General features: G+C 35.4%; 1 protein-coding gene across 4 annotated transcripts in view; it reads left to right on the plus strand.

The window, feature by feature from the left end:
- The window catches only part of Ndae1 (Na[+]-driven anion exchanger 1), a 511154-nt gene that overhangs the window by 362406 nt on the left and 130458 nt on the right, over window positions 1-18290 (plus strand). For all 4 annotated transcript variants that reach the window (XM_090413203.1, XM_090413196.1, XM_090413188.1 and 1 more), the window contains one exon: window positions 17839-18016. In XM_090413203.1, coding sequence (XP_090269329.1) covers window positions 17839-18016 — 178 coding nt within the window. The remainder of the gene's footprint in view (window positions 1-17838; window positions 18017-18290) is intronic.

The raw sequence follows: 18290 nt of genomic DNA on the forward strand, positions 1-18290 counted from the left end.
GTTAAAATAGTAACCTTACTAAGATGATATACCCTTGCAAAGTGGTCGTTCAGTAACTGAACTATTTTATCCACTTCTGTCTCCTCGTGGCCATCACTCATTAAGGTTAATCTTCTTTAGTCATTCTTCCTCTTACTTGCCACATAATGAAATAACTCTTAGGGATCTCCTTTGGCTTGCTTGGCTAGATTCTTCTCATTATCTTCTTTGCCATGCTGGTCACCTTTCTCTTTATATACCCTCCACAGCATTTTCTTCTTCTGCTGCTCATGCTTAATGATATTACTCATCCATCAAATGCCTACCTGGTTAACCCCTCTTTACCCTAGGTATACAATTTAATACCTCTTCCTCTACATGATCCTTAACTATATTCCATGCACTACTGCAGTGTGCATGGAATATAGTTAAGATGCATTACTACTCCTTACCCTGCAGCGTTTTATGCCATGGTACAGATTTAAGCTGCTTCCTAATCATGTCATAATCACCTGCCTTGTAGTTCCACAAATATCCCTTTTTGATAGAATGTTCCTCATGTTTTACAATCTCTCAAGTGAAAACCGCATTGTCACTTTCACAATTGGAGGCACTGTTGTCACCTTGGTTATGGATAGCTCTTCTGATCCTGTAACCAGGTCCAATACTCTCTTGCCTCTAGTTCCTTCCATCACATGCTCTCTTAAGTAATTATCTCTGAGCAGGTGTATAAATTCTATTTCCTTCCTGCTATGTGATCTTTTTTTCATACCAGTCTATATCTCCATAGTTGAAGTCCCCCATAATAATCACTTCACCTGTACTCATTGTACTAATTTGGCAATGCATGTCTTTCAGATCATCTGTGGAACTCCCTGGCTTATAGCAACAACCTTCCTGTACCATTCCAATTATTCCTGTTAAAGACTCCTCTAATTATTTGCTGGCTTTGTGTGGTTACTAAAATTAAACACAATATACTAATGCTTATGAAGAGGAGACATTTCGATGCATAAACTTTGTATCACATTCGTGTTAACAGCCCAGGTGTGCGGTCACAAATATGGACACCTTTGAGCCCTTTAAACAGATGTGCAGATGGTGTAATGTATCAATTTCTTAGCATTTCCATAGTTTTAGATGACCCAGAAGGTGAGGCAGGGTGTGCGCTGAGACAATAACATTTAGAAGTTGTTAGTGAGTGTGATTGGTTTGAAACAATCCAATTGAATGTTGTCATTTGTAATGAGTTATTATTATGGGCAAATCCAAGGAGTCCTTAGACTCATTGAGGACAGCCCTCAACATCGTGTCAAGAACTATTCAGCATTTGCACAGTATCTATCATACTTTGCTTTGAATTCATTCACAGTTATGGCACCCACAACAGACTATGGCAATCTATTCCATTCATTCCACTTTCCAAGTAAAAAACCTAGTTCTAACAACCATACTAACTACACACTTGCTCAGTTTCCATGGATGGCACATAGTTCTCCCACCACCACACCTGTTCTGAAAAATTTCCTCTGAATTAATCTTGTAAAATCCCCTCAGTAATTTGAATGTCTCAATCAAATCACCCCTTTTCCACATATCATCCAGTTTCTTTGACCCACAAAACTTCAACTTGTTCTCGTAAGGTTCATTCCATAGACCTGCTACCATCTTGGTCACTTGCCTCTGGATTCTCTCTACCATCTCCCCATCACTAAGAAACCCTGGCCCTCAGATCTGGTACACGGTAGTCAAGATGGAGTCTTATCAAGGCTCAATTAAGAGGAACAGTAACCTGCTTGTCTCTGCTTGTCAAAGTATTCTTCGGTAACCAAGTGATCTGATGAGCTTCTTTAGCTACTTTTGCTACGTGTCCCCTAAACTTTAACTCTATCCACCAACACTCCCAAGTCTCTTGCTTTGTGAATTTCCTGAAGTACGGTTCCACCAATGTGGTCTACTGCCGATAATCTTTTCACCCCAAAATGCATAACCTTACACTTTGCCACATTAAACTGGCATCCATTCTCCTTAGCCCAGTCTGCCAATCTATCCAGATCATCTTGCAAAATTTTGACATCATGTGTATTAACTATTGCTCTACCGAACTTTGCATCATCGACAAATAACTGAACAGTTCATCTCAGAACCTTTCCTATATCATTAACGAACAAATTAAATAGCAGTGGTCTAAGAACAGAACCCTGCGGCACATCACTAGTTACCCACCTTCTATTGGACTTTACTCCTGAATAAACTACTCTCTGATATCTCTCCATTAACCACCCTCCTATTCATCTCGCTGTGAAAATGAAAAAATAATTTGTTTTATCACCTGTAGTTGTATCTCAGGCAGCTTTGTGCTGCAGTTTACTGATTTGAATTCCATGTGGTATCCTATCAAAGGCCTTTGCAAAGTCTATTTTGCAAAGTTTTCATTGTAAACCTATTACCCTTATCCAATTCAGCTGTCACTGTATAATAAAATGTGAGCAAGTTACTGAGGCATGATCTATCCTTCACAAAGCCATCCAACCCCCCCCCCCATACAGTATCCCATTTCCATTTATCCATTCTTGTATTTTGCTCATGACCAACTTCTCCAATAGTTTGATGACGACTCCTGATTGGCTGATAATTTTCTACAGCAGTCTTGGAGCCTCATTTATGCAATGAAACTATTTTTCCCTCTTTCCACCCTCTTGGACTAACCCAGGGCTGAGACTTAGATTAAACAATATGGTTGAGGGCACTGACAATTCCTTTGCAGCTTCACATAAGACTCGAGCTGGTATACCATGTGTATATCCAATCCCACAGATGTATTCACATTAAAGTTCTGTAATATGCTATTCACCTCCATTTCATTCACCTCAGTTCCCATATAAGACTTGAGAAGCTCCCGTAAGACTCGAGCTGGTATACCATCCAATCCCACAGATGTATTCACATTAAGGTTCTGTAATATGCTATTCACCTCAGTTCCCGTATAAGGAACTGAGGTGAATGAAATGGATCATCGGTTCACTCATTCCTGCTATTTTTGTTTTCTGAGTTTCATCTGTTTTGCATGTGTGAAGTGGGAACTAAATGCTGACATAAACAAGTTTTTAATATATATATATACAGTAAAACCCCTTTTTTACACTTTCCAGGGGACTGATGGAAAAAAGTGTGAATAGCAGGAAATGTAAAAAACATTAAAAAAAGGCTAAAAGTCACATGCTAATATGTGACTCGGCATACTAGATTACAAATTTTAATAACTGAAAATAAATGAATTTACAATTGGATTTATCTATTTAAAAAAAATCTTTAATTGTTGATTGTTTTTGGTTTTTCTGCACCCTCATAAGTTCCACCTGCCTCTCCACAGTGTATAAGGCATTAAATGCCCCATCGTCTACTGATGCACTTGTAATATACCGCCTCAAAACAGAGATAGCTTCCATTGCTTCTTTACTGGTAGGGACTGTAGGTTCTTGATCACAGTCTTCTTCAACCACTTCTTTCTCTTCTTCTTCACCAAGGTGGTTGGAAAAGATGTCTTCTACACTTGGTACCATTGATGTGATCACATCAACATCAACATAGTCTTGAAATGAGGAAGACTCATCCATTACATACCAGTTGTTGGGCTCTGACATATCTTCTTCTTCCTCCTCTTCCACAAATGTAACTCCTGCCTTCCGGAAATAGTTAGATATGGTTTCAGCAAGTGGAGGTAATTTTTCTGATCCATCAGCATTGACCATGAGCAAAACAGTTACTGTGCTTACTGAGTTTTCCACCGTGACACTTCTCTCCTTTAAAACACAATGTATTACTTGGCAGAATGTTACAAAAGAGCCCAGTTTCATCAACATTGAAAATATTTTTCGGCTCATAGACCTGAATAATAGTCATTACTTCATGTTTCCACTGGTTTACTGTTTCCCCTGCAACACTATTACTTTCTCCACACGCTTGATTATACACAATATTGTGACGAGTCTTGAAATGATCAATCAATCCATTAGACAGTAAAACCATTGATCCCAACCATGCAGCAAATTCAAGGGCTTTCATTCAGAGTATAGTACCATCGATTGGAATACCCAACGCTCTCATAGAAACAAATCTTCGGCCACAAGTTTATCCAATTCATTGTATGTCAATGTCTGGATATATTTTCGTTTTTTTTTTTTTTTTTTGACATAGCGCCAGATTGCTTTGCATTGAGTTCAATGCTCGACCTGTTTTTTACTATCGTGTTGAAAGTGGACATGGAGAGTCCAAGATCTTTTGCTAATTGCACACATGTTCTGGCATGCCAATCTACACATCACAGAATTGCCATCTTTTCTTCTACCGAAATACATTTTCTGTCTTATTTAAATTAAGGGGATATTAATCCCACATTGTTTTAAGACCGAATAAGAAACTCAAAGATTGGAATCAGAGAGTTTCATGCCGAATATAGTAAACTATAAAAGTATTGGCGATTACTAGCATGAGCTAATGCAAGTAGTCCTAGTACATAGTACAATCTCGTCGAGATTGTACTACGTACTAGGACTACTTGCGAGTCCTAGTATCTAGGACTAATCTTGTCAAGATTGTACTACGTACTAGGACTACTTGCATTAGCTCACGCTAGTAATCACCGATACTTTTATAGTTTACTATATTCGGCATGAAACTCTCTGATTCCAATCTTTGAATTTCTTATTTGGTTTTAAAAAATGTGGGATTAATATCCCCTTAATTTAAATAATGTTTATATCGCTGAAATGAAGCCTATTGGCTCTTTATATTTAAGTAACATTTTCTCTCTTTATTTTCCATGTTACTAACATGGATCATCCACCACCGCAACTTGAAAGCAACTATCACACGCTAAATTACGTAGCAGAAATTCTGCAATATACCACATGCCTCTGAATTGTGACTACGAACACCAACACTGCAAGCTAGCGAAGCAATATTTCACGAGTAACAACTGTTACTTGGTAGAAATGTGAATGTGATTTAACAATTTGTGTATGATCCTTGTTCACGATTTCAATACAGCACTGTGAATGTGAAATCACATCAGAACACGTTACGGGTGCCACGAACTACTGATAGTTTAAAATTACTGACATGAAAACTTCACAGTATCACTCATCACTGCTGCAAGCGTGCAAGTCACCATGATGGTGGAAACAAAACTACAGCCGAAAGCAATGCATCTGGGAACAGAAATGCACAGATTTCTGCAGAAATCGATTTGAATGAGAGGAAATCGATTCGAAAATCAGTGTTGCCACTCGAGAAAAAACTGCAAATCACAAGAAATAACGTCCACATCAAGTTGTTAATGGTGGGAAAACCATATATCATAAGAATAGGCCTTAAGATAGGACCAATGGAAAATGACGTAAACGGCAGGAAAACGTAAATTGTGGGAACGTAAAAACGGGGTTTTTACTGTATTTATAATTTTCTATAAACAATTTATAACTTTGTCCATGTGTACAATGAGAAACAGTGTTGATGATGTCCTGTTTTCTACCAGAGCTTTTGCAGATTGTATGATTATAGTCGAAGGAGGTTGGAATTTGTGTATAAGTGAGTAAAACAAGTTATTTCAGCCTTTCTTTGTTTAGTCCAGAACAATAATAATTTCCCATGCAATTGTTTTCCGATTTCTGGCTGGATTCAAAAATCATACCAAAATTCAAATTATCCATGTCTCACTCTAGTACTTGCCAACGATAATCTAATCTCACCACGAAATTTAAACCTTTGTGCTTCTTACATAAATGGCATGCGTGAAGCATAGCTATTGTCATTTGACCTTTTATGCTTTCCATATTTAAAATTATAATAATTGATAAATTAAAGTATTCAAAGTTATCCTACAATTAATTGCATTGGACCAATTAAGATGAGTGTTGATGCGCTATGCACTTTTAAAACTTTCATACATCAATAAAAATGCAATTATACATCAATTGATGTGAATTTTGTTGCACGGGTTGCATAATCCACACAACAGCACACCCAACCTAAATGAGCATATTATCCACTGATATATATATTTTTTTTTATTATTATTATTATTTTTTTTTCTTTTTCTCTCCTTAACAGTTTTGCAGATTAGCTAGTGCTCTGTGTGGAAATTTTTTACATGGACTGATGCATGCACAACACATAAAAATTTTTTTGTAATATACATAGAAAACAAATAGCTGTCTGCCAGCAGCAGCACAGCAACAATTCAGTGAGCATGGGAGCATTTCATTTACTATGTTGCCTTTCATCAATACAGTTTAGAGAGAATAGCAACTGTAACTAAATTGGCTTATTCACTTAAAAATAAGAGATCTAGAAGCACTTGATCTCTTATTTTTATGTGGCTGGCAAATGGCAGATTCACAGCTAGACTACATATGCTATTTGGAACCAGAAAAATGAGACCTCGTAGACTTTGCTATTCAAATTAAAGTTCACTGTAATGAGATAGTTACCACACAAAAGTAAATTCTTATATGAATGATTGTTTAAGGAAGACTTAAATAATATGCTGCACTTAAATCAAGATGACTGTCTGAAACTTTTACAGTTTTGGGAAATTGTAATTCTCATTTCCTTTCAACATTGTTAATGTTGAGAAGAAACATTTGTTAATTTTAATTTTTAACTGACTGATAATTTCTTTCTCTTTTTATTTTAATATTTTTCTTTAGCAACAACTGTTCCAACAGAAACTGTCAGGCAGATCAGATCTCTCCATTTCTTTCGGTCATCCCAAAGTCTTCTTTCATAAACACTGTAAAAGTTCAGGTTTCTCTTATCTGGTATCTCCACCTTTTGCATGTTCTTCATCTTGGTATTCTTTGAAGTTCATTTTCATTAAATATCCAAACCACTTCAAGCAAGAGTCATAAGTATTTCTTCAATGCTTTTCAGTCCTAAATTTTTCCTAATGTCCACATTTCTTATTCTGCCTTTCCTTGTTTTTGCCAACATTGTCTCTAAAACTTTCATTTCTATTGCTTGTATTCTATTTGTCTCTTTTTGTTGGTCTCCATGTCTCTGCTGCATAAGTCAAAATGGGCAAAAGTAACTTTTGTTAATCAGAGCTTACACTTAAGTGGGACCTTTACTGCCCCAAAATTAGACTACTTACACAGTTAAAAAAAAAAAAAAAAATTTGATCTAGTGCAATTCTTTGTCTTATCTCCTTGTCTAAACTTCCATTACTATAAAGTATACTTTCCAAATATTTGAAATTTTCTCTACTTTTCAAATCTTGCACATTGAGTCTTATGGCATTAATGTTTGCATTTACACTATGATTTAAAACTGTGCTCTCACTATTCTTACTATTAATATGTTGTAATCCATAGATCTTTGTCACATTAGCATGGTATTTCATGTTACAGGTTTATAAACCTTTGATATTCCCTATAGCACATGGGCACCATGCCTCCAAGAGCTAAATAATCCAGTAACCCGTCAGGCTTCCAACAAGTGTGATGGTGTCTGTCTGACAGACCTTTGAAAATCATCTGTCAACTACAAGCATAATAAATTAAAAATACCAAGAAATTATATTCTTGGTTTCATCCTTTATCCAAATGTAAACAAAGTTTGTTTATGAAGTAACTTCATGACCAGGCAACTATATGTGAAGTCATTAGCCTCTATATGTATATAGAGGCTAATGACTTCACATCGATTGCCTTAGTATCTCATAATGCAATGCACATATCCTTACATGCATGTATAATGCTATGCATTATGGTAATGTCTATTATCCAGATTGGCTCCCATTGATGAGACCTTTATTGAGGTCTGATCAGTGGGAGCCAGATCCAGAAGTGATACCAAGGTTGAAGTACTTGTACTGTCAACCACAGATTCAAGAACCCTGACTAGCAGATTGCCAAGAAGAGTCAATTCGTGTTGAAGGGCAGAAACAAATAAGGTGATGTATGAATTGGTTACCAGAACTCAAAGTCACATGCCTTATACGTAAAAGTTTCCAATAATTGTACAAGTAAAATAATTACCACTTTAAAAACTAGAATTTTCATAAAAGAAAAGCTAATTTTCCGACATATAATAATGAACACTCATTTCATAAAATGCATTCGTTACCTTATTACTGGAATGAATTCGCCTTCTTCTGCCATGTGCAGAAGTGTCAAGGGGTCTCGCATTGGTAGTCGGACAGTATATGGAAATATGACTTCTGCATTTACTTCAACCTTGGTATCACTTCTGGGTCTGGCTCCCACTGATGAGACCTCAGTAACGGTTGAAACCAGTCTGGGTAGTGGCCCTTCCCATAGCATTATACATGTCTGTAAGGATATGTGCATTGCATTATGGGATACTTAGGACAATTGATGTGAAGTCATTAGCCTGTATATACGAGTTGTCCGGTCATGATGTTACTTAATGTGTTTGTTTGCTTGATTGATTCAGCTTATCCATCACTTTAGGAAGAGTAAAGTCCTCTAATAAGGGGTTCCCCGACAAATTTAATGCATCCTCGATCGCCATTCGCTACAAATTAAATTAATTTGTAGCGAATGGCGATCGTTACGATCAAACAGTTGGCTCGGACACATTTATGACGTCGCTAGGCTAACACATGTAGCGCTACACCTGTCTGAATGTGCCCATTGTCTTCGCATATAGTGCAGGTTGGTATGTAAATCTGCTCACTTTGTTAAAATAAGTAAAGGTTTTGTAGTGGACGTTGCCGTGCTTTTATTTACTGGTCATTGTGTTAGGTAACGTGAATATTGTAACATTCAATTAAATATTAACAAAATAAAAATATTTTTATTGTATTTAAAATGTCAGCAAAGAAGAGAAAGATAGAACAAGAAAATCAGGAGTTTAAAAGTGAATGGACCGAAACCTACACATTTGTAGCAAATACAGCAGGATTTCCAATGTGTTTAATATGCCATGAAAAGCTTTCAAATAATAAAAAATCAAATATACAAAGAAATTTTTTAAATAAACACGATACATTTGACAAAGCATATCAACAGGGAGATGAAAGAAAAAAAGGCAGTAGAAGAGTTGCAACGCAAAGTAAATCTAACTAAATGTTCTTTTTCCAAATGGATAAAAGAATCAAGAAATACAACTATCGCTAGTTTTGTGGCCGTTCAAGAAGTTGTTAAACGAGGAAAACCTTTTACAGATGACGAATATGTGAAAGAATGTTTTATTAAAATGTCCAAATATCTTTTCTGTGATTTTAAAAATAAAGCATAAATAATTACAAAAATAATAGACATGCCATTATCTGCTAAGATTGTAAGGGACAGAACTATACGAATGGCAGAAGATATAACAAATCAGCTGGTTACAGATCTAAATTCAACACAATTCTCCATTGCCTGTGACAAATCATGTGATGTGGATAACATTGCACAGATTGTATTTATTTGTAGATACATAAACTCTCAAGGACCTCAGGAAGAATTACTCGATATACTGCCACTTACAGGACAAACTTGTGGAGAAGACATTGAATCTGCTGTTACCACTTACTTGAAAAGTAAGGGTATTAATATTAACAAAATAATATCTATTTCGACCAATGGGGCGCCGAGCATGAAAGGTACAAAAAAGGTTTTGTTTCTTTATTTAAAAAACAAATTTTACATGATGTGTTTTCCTTTCACTGCATAATCCATCAAGAGATACTTTGTGCACAAACTTTTCCAAAAGAGATAACAGTAGTGATGGATTTAGTTGTAGAAATTGTTAACAAAATAATGGCAATACCGCTACATCATCAGAAATTTTGTGAACTTCTTAAAGAAATCAATTGCAAATATTCCAATCTACATTTGTATGAACAAAATTTGTATTTGTTTGCGACAGGCTTAGAGAAAGGCACATTATTACATTTTCCTACGTTGAAGAAATATCAACAAGAACAAGCTGATAATTCCATAAATTTAACCTTTTTCAAAGAAATTGTGGTAAATATGCGATCTAAATTTAATGGGAGATTTGAGGAGTTTAGAAAGAACAAGTCAACTATGTCATTTTTATTGCAACCACTTGAAATTAATCCTGCCGAATTAAATTTTTCACCTTTTGCTGGAATTGATGAGGCTGCATTTCAACTTGAGTTAGAGGATCTGAAAACCAAGGATTTGTGGAATTCAAAATTTAGAAATCTTAAAGCTGACCTGGAGGAGTTGGAAAGAGGACAAAAATCTACTCTTGCAATACAACACAAATGGTCTGAAATAGAAGATCTCAAAAAGCAAGATCAGATTGTTTTATTTAAAGTAAAGAGCCAATAGGCTTCATTTCAGCGATGTAAAACATTATTTAAATTAAGGGGATATTAAATCCCACATTGTTTTAAAACCGAATAAGAAACTCAAAGATCGGAATCAAAGCATTTCATGCCAAATATAGTAACTATAAACGTATCAGCGACTACTAGTGTAAGCTAAAATATGTAGTACAAACTAGGGCAACTCGTTGCAAAGGTGGAGAAAGTTCTGATCGCTATTCTTAGTATTTTCCATAATGTAAAACCCATCTCCTAGGAGATGCATGATGTTATACATTATGATGGGAGGTCACTACCCAGACCGGTTTCGATCCTTATTGAGATCTCATCAGTGAGTAGCTAGACCAAAGTATAATACTAAGGGTATAGCGAAAAGAACTTATATACTCTGCTATACGAGTTGTCAAAAAGGTGCACCCATAAATTATTTAAAGTAAAGAGCCAATAGGCTTTCGGCGATGTAAAACATTATTTAAATTAAGGGGATATTAAATCCCACATTGTTTTAAACCAAATAAGAAACTCAAAGATCAGCATCAAAGAGTTTCATGCCGAATATAGTAACTATAAACGTATCGGCGACTACTAGCGTAAGCTAAAGTACGTAGTTCAAGTACGTAGTACAAACTAGGGCAACTCGTTGCAAAGGTGGAGAAAGTTCTAATTTATGGGTGCACCTTTTTGACAACTGGTATAGCAGAGTATATAAGTTCTTTTTGCTATACCCTCAGTATTATACTTTGGTCTAGTTACTCACTGATGAGATCTCAATAAAGATCGAAACCGGTCTGGGTAGTGACTTCCCATTATGATGTATAACATTATACATCTCCTAGAAGATGGGTTTTACATTATGGAAAATACTAAGAATAGCAATCAGAACTTTCTCCACCTTTGCAACGAGTTGCCCTAGTTTGTACTACGTACTTGAATTATGTGCTTGAGCTTACGCTAGTAGTCACCGATACGTTTATAGTTACTATGTTCGGCATGAAACTCTTTGATTCCGATCTGTGAGTTTCTTATTCGGTTTTAAAACAATGTGGGATTTAATATCCCCTTAATTTAAATAATGTTTTACATCGCCGAAATGAAGCTTATTGGCTCTTTATTTTAAATAATTTATGGATGCACCTCTTTGACAACTCGTATAGCAGAGTATATAAGTTCTTTTCGCTATACCCTTAGTATTATACTTTGGTCTAGCTACTCACTGATGAGATCTCAATAAAGATCGAAACCGGTCTGGGTAGTGACTTCCCATCATGATGTATAGCATTATACATCTCCTAGGAGATGGGTTTTACATTATGGAAAATACTAAGAATAGCAATCAGAACTTTCTCCACCTTTGCAACGAGTTGCCCTAGTTTGTACTACATATTTTAGCTTACACTAGTAGTCGCTGATATGTTTATAGTTACTATATTTGGCATGAAATGCTTTGATTCCGATCTTTGAGTTTCTTATTCAGTTTTAAAACAATGTGGGATTTAATATCCCCTTAATTTAAATAATAAGATCAGATTGTATCTGACACGTGGAATTGTTTACCGGACACTTACGTTCAGTTAAAAACATACACATTTGGACATTTATCGATTTTCGGATCGACATATTTGTGTGAGCAAATATTTTCTAATATGAATTGTATTAAAAGTAAGTTGAGAAACCAACTAAACAATGTGAGTCTTTCGTCATGTTCGAAAATGAAAATTACGGCGTATTCGCCGCATATTGAGAAACTATCCGAAGAAGTTCAACAGCAAAAGTCTCACTTAGAAGATATTTTAAATTAAAAAAATTAAAGAAATAGGTATGTTATTGGATTTTATACATATGCTTTTGTAAGGAGAAGGAAATCTTTGTTTTATTATTTGATATTTTAAAATATCATATAATTTCATGTGACATGTCACCCCTGTGTTTTACAAGTATGATAACGTGTTACTATAAATAAAAAAAAAAAAGTTCTGGTCCCTAATTTTTTTTTCATCATCATCAGTTGCATCAGTCTTGGGGACTGGTAGCTCAGCAGCAATTTCCTCCATTCCACTCTGTCATTGGCTTTCTTCTAAACATCAGTGCCATAATTGGATGCAATAGTGGTGTTCAAATCCCCAAACTTTATTAGTTGAAAAGTGAAGATGTTATTCAATTGACCACATAAGGTAGAAGGCTATGTATCATAAAGTTGACAGTGGATAAATATTTATTTGGTATAGGTCTTTACAGACATGTTAAATGAATCATGCATTGCTAAATGTTACCTATATATATGTATAGAATTATAATCATTTTCTAGTTGCTTTTTATGTTAATTTTGCCTTTATAATGGTCCTTGGATAAGAGACTAAAATGTTGGTATTTCTTGGGTGGGATTTGCATAAAAATAAACATGTGTAGTTAGTTCCATTTTTAATCTATAATTATTCTATTAGCTTGTCACAAAAATTCAGTACAGTTGCACTTTTTTGCCTTAATGGTAGTAGATAAATATTGATTAGGTGTAGATCTTTTGAAGTAGCACATACACTTCATTAGATGCCTACTTTCATTAGTTGATTTTGAGCTTCTCTCTTTTCACATACTTTCCTGATAAGAATGATAAATTAATTGATTAGCTACTCTATTATACACACACACTATTAATGTGCATGCATCAATCTTGAGATTTCATAATTAAGTCTACATACCAGAGCATCTTGTTGATATTGTTGTGTAGTACATGAATGTTATCCAAAATTAGCAACATTTTACTGAAAAATGTTTACTGTTACATCCATAACAGTGAGCCTCTTTTAAGGAGAACAAATGTCTTTCCAGAAATTAATATTATGATATCATGTTTAGCGTTTTCTGCTCCCATTGTACAAATCTTTTCTGTGTGCATGTCATCTGGGCATATATAGATATATGCTAAAAATAAAATAAAAACTCACTTTCTCTCCCCACTTAAAGTAAATGATAAATAAGATAATCAAATTCTGGAAGTGCTTTTCTTTTTGTGAAAAGAAACTGACAAATGCTGGTGTGTTGCCTAGGAATGATAATGATGAGCTGAGCAGAAGAGCGGTGATATTGAATGGCATAATAGCAAAAATGTGTGACAAGAGAGGACTGGTATATGTGGATGCTTGGAGTGCGTTTGAGGAAAGAGAGGAATTGTATGCGAGAGACCGTTTACATTTGAATGAGGAAGGACATAGGCATCTGGAGAGATTGTTGTTCTGAACGAGTCAGTATGTCCCAGGGAGGATGATAGCAGGGGTGGCCTCTTATGGGAATGGATACTTAGGAGAAGGGAGATGATGTCAGATAACACTGAGCCCAATGGAGTCTAGAAGGGATAATGCTGGGTATAGAAACAATGGCATTTATATGCTTTATACTAATGCCAGGAGTATCCGGAATAAGGGAGAGAAATTGGTGGCGCATGTAGCATTAGCCTGGCCAAAAATTATTGGGATCACTGAGACGTGGTTGACAGAAGGGGGTATAATAACAGGAATAGAAGTTACTGGGTATAGCATTTTTCGTCAGGATAGGAGGGGAAAGTGTGGTGGTGGGGTACTGCTTATGATAAGTGATGACCTATGTCCTCTAAGAGTGGAGGCTTTGGAAGGAAGTGAGACAAATGATTTTGAGAGCATATGGTGTGAGGTAGAGGTAGGCAAGACAGGATATTTAGTGGGGTGCTGCTACAGACCCAGGAGCACAGAGGGTGGGGACCAGGAGATGTTTAGACAGCTAAGTTTGGCAAGTGCAAGAAGAATGATTGTTATGGGAGATTTTAACTACAATAGTATAAATTGGAGAGAGGAATATGCATGTAGCAATAGTGGAATGGAATTTCTAGAATTCTTGAGGGACAAATGTCTTAGGCAACATGTAACAGAGGGAACAAGAGGTTCAAGAGTTTTAGATTTGGTTATAGCATCAGAAGAGTTGATAATAACTGAGATGACATCTCTCCCACCAGTTGGAGAGAGTGACCATATGGTTTTGACTTGGAAAATGAATAGACATGCAGGAGTATCAAAGAGACGGGAACTTATGTGGAATTATAATGCAGGTGATTATAATAGTCTTAGACATCAACTTCAGGAAGTTTCATGGAGGGAGGAATTGGAAGGCCGGGATATCGTTAGTGCATGGGAAATTGTGAAAGAATATTTGTTAGCAGCAATGATAAGTTGTATACCACGAGTGAAGAAGAGGACACAATTTAGGGTAAAGTGGATGACAAACAATATTAAACAGGAATTGCATGTGAAAAAGAGACTATGGAAGTGATATAAGGAGACAGGTGAAGAGAGGATGAGTGAAGAATATAAGACACAGGCCAGAAGAGTGACTAGTGTGGTAAGGAAAGCGAAACTGGAATATGAGAGGAGATTGGCCCTAAGAACCAAAGAAAATCCTAGGGAATTTTTAGCTATGTGGCCAGTAGGAGGAGAAATGACTGTGGAAGAATGATATTGTGGGATAAAAATGGGAATAGAGTGACTGATGCAGAGGGCATAGTGGAATTGTTCAATGACCACTTTATTGGAGTATTTCATCCTGGAGGAATCAGTTTTAATGCTAGAGGGATAGGGCAGGTTCAAGGTTTAGAGGTACAGGAGGAGAGTGTGTTTCAGATACTGAGTACTCTGGATGTCAATAAAGCTTTGGGACTGGATGGTATTTCACCACGAGTTTTGCGAGAATGTGCTAGGGAACTGACAGTGCCTTTAACTTGGCTTTTCAATGAAAGTCTGGCTTCAGCAAAGGTGCCCAGGGAATGGAAGGAAGGTAAGATAGTGCCATTGCATAAGGGTGGTAACAGACTGGACGTGTCTAATTATAGACCAGTCTGTGTGTCATCAGTAGTTATTAAGATCTTGGAGAAAGTAGTGAGGGACCGTATACAGCACTGGGAAGATGAGGGTAATGTTATCTGTGAGAGTCAACATGGATTTGTGAAAGGGCGCTCTTGTTTTAGCAATATGCTAGTCTTTTATAATAAAGTTACAAGAACATTAGGTGAGGGAAAGGCATATACTGCAATTTTCTTAGACTTAGCAAAGGCATTTGACAGGGTGCCACATGATAAGCTGATATTTAAGTTGCAGCACGTGGGTCTGGATGTAAATATGCAAACTATCATTAATGAGCCATGTGAGAATGGCAGCTATTAGAGAAAGAATAGGTGTGAATAGAAATACTTTAATAATTGGAAAATAAATTATTATTATTATTATTATTATGTGACACCTTCAGGGAGTCCAAAGACTCATCGAGAGAGAGTGTACCAACAGCATCGAATGATTGATCCCCTTCCAACTACTAATCGCGCTCAAGCTTAACTTTTTTGTGTGAGCCATTAGTAGCAGAGGCTGTAACCAATTGACCAACCTTTGCTGGCTTATGTTTAGTTTATATTTGTGTTATCATTACATGATGCATCCAATGAGTCCAAGGACTCATTGCAGAAGTGCACTGGACTCCATTATATACAACTCACCATCTCTCCTTACTTAATCCTCCAGCTACCGCTATCACCACAATGGCACTACTGCCATCAACATACAATGCTTTCTGCTGCTACTACCACCACCAAACAGCATTTTTTTGTCTGTAAATTGTGTTCTCGTGGCTGATTTGCTTGTATACTGGATGAAAAGCATGAGTTTCCAGGATAAAAAAAAAACCTGCTGCCTCCATATGAGGTCAGTTAACTCACCTTTAATTGAAAAAGCCCAAGTCATGAGTAATAACAAGATTCCTCTTGTTATTACTCATGACAAGAATCGAACTCGGGAACTTATAGGAGACATACATTATATATGTGTGTGACCTATAAGTTGCTGGGTGCAGCAAATCACATATGATCCAATGAAATCTAGCCATGCATATGTGCATTTATGATAGGTCTAATTAAAAAAAAAAAAACTTATGAGGAGAGAGAGAAAGAGTTTTTTTTGCAAAATGTAAATAACAAACCAATAATGAATAGCAGCTGTATACATTTGGTAATGCAGTAAATAAGCATTGGGAAGGGTTAATCCATTGAAATAATAATGCTGATCAGGTGACTCATTTAGGCGTGGCAGGAATACATATGGATTGATGGAGCAGCAAATCATCTTGTACAATTTGTTGTTCTTGTTATTTATATTTCGCTTAATTTTCTAAAAATTTTATTTTATTCAATGATGACCAGTATACACTTTTTACATAGTAATATATATATATATATATACATAATTTTCGATTATCATCAGAATTTTCCAGCCTTTTGCAAATCCTACATTCATTACATAACTTTTTTTGTCAGCAGCTCTTCTGTCTTATCAGTAATAGATATCTCGCATATTCTAGTATTTTGTTGGAGATCAGCAGGTGCAGTCCACTTCTTATAATACATAGAAGGATTCATTTTTATTCAAGAATAATGAATTTTTACTTCCTGCATCTGTTCTTTCCAGAGACTGGAATGAAAATGTTCCTATAGCATGAAAAACAGTTCATCCTCAATAAACACTATACTGCAGAATAAATCACAGAATACAATGCAGACTCTACTTACTATATTTAGCAACAATCAGTATAATTTAGAAATAACTGGAATGAAAAACACATTTCCTCTTACATACACTATAGTGCATGCATGCAAGCAAAACACATTTATTGTAGCATCAAATATAGTATCTAAGTAAAGACATCTTCTTTCAAATTTTCAGTTGCAGAAAATACATGTAACAGCTGTTTAGAATGCAGTCAGTGGATGCAGAAAGTAAATGCTTTATGTAAAGCAAATAAAGGTGCGTGTGTGTGTATTGAAATCAATTCAATTTGCATTTGAGATTTTTGATATCATTAAGACAGTTCATTCATAAATGTTAATTTTACAAATAAAATTCTACCAAGAAAGTTGCAATTAAGGTGTATAAACTTTGTACCTGCTGAGCACAGAAGTGGCTTATATACAATAAAACTACTTCCCATGGGCAGTGTCCACACATTCAGAAAGCTAATGAAGTTATCTTTCATTGTGCAACATATCTGCCTAATGATAGGGAGATAGCAACTATTACAGAGCATTGGTAGCAGAAAGAAATAAGAGGAATCAAATGGTTTTAAGAGTATGCCCATATACTACTATAAGGTTCTTCACTTAACAATGTTTCATCAAAAATACAAAGAATGGTAGTTTAATTTTTAATTCAAGTAAGTTTAATGCACATAGCATTATAATTTTACAGATTCCCTTAACATTTCAGTATGTGTTTCAATAATAAACCAAATTTTATTTCTATATAATATGTACAGTGCTGAATGTGTTAGTAACTCTGAAATTTTGCATGGAGGGAGTGGCTCAACCCTTAAATAATATGTGATTACATACATACTTATATGTATGTATGTGCATTTTAATACATATGAATTGTTCAATTTAATTTTTTCATTAAGATTTTGAAAATGGCTTTAATGAAAAAATAAAAATTCATTAAAGCGATTATTAAAAACAGTATTAAGTGTTCCACACTAATTATTTGATATTTTAGAGAGCATCACTTGGAATATTTATCTCTTCGACTGTGGATTGGTTTGTGGACAGCATTTGTACTTATGGTTTTAGTGGCCTTCGATGCCAGTGCACTAGTATGCTACATCACACGATTTACTGAAGAAAACTTTTCAACTTTAATATCTTTGATATTTATCGTTAAAGCGTTTGAAAAGGTATGTGTAAAATTTATTCATGGAAATGCTTGAATTTTAATAATAGTACAAACTCTGCAAAATATTTAAACTTAATTTGCAAGTATAAATAAAAGTGATCATATACTATCTTTGCTGCCATAATATCTAAGTTTTTATTGAAGTTTATTTCATATAGCTTTGTTAAATAAAATCTAATCATACTATGCATTAAGGCATTAAAATAAGAGATTAACTCACTTATTTTGTGTGTTAACTTTTTGGATTTCATTGGGAAGCAGACTGGAATGAGACC

The sequence above is a fragment of the Typopeltis vanoorti genome, chromosome 2 (genome assembly GCF_054136105.1).
Source record: "Typopeltis vanoorti isolate ZY-2024b chromosome 2, IOZ_Tvanoo_1.0, whole genome shotgun sequence".
Taxonomy (NCBI): domain Eukaryota; kingdom Metazoa; phylum Arthropoda; class Arachnida; order Uropygi; family Thelyphonidae; genus Typopeltis; species Typopeltis vanoorti.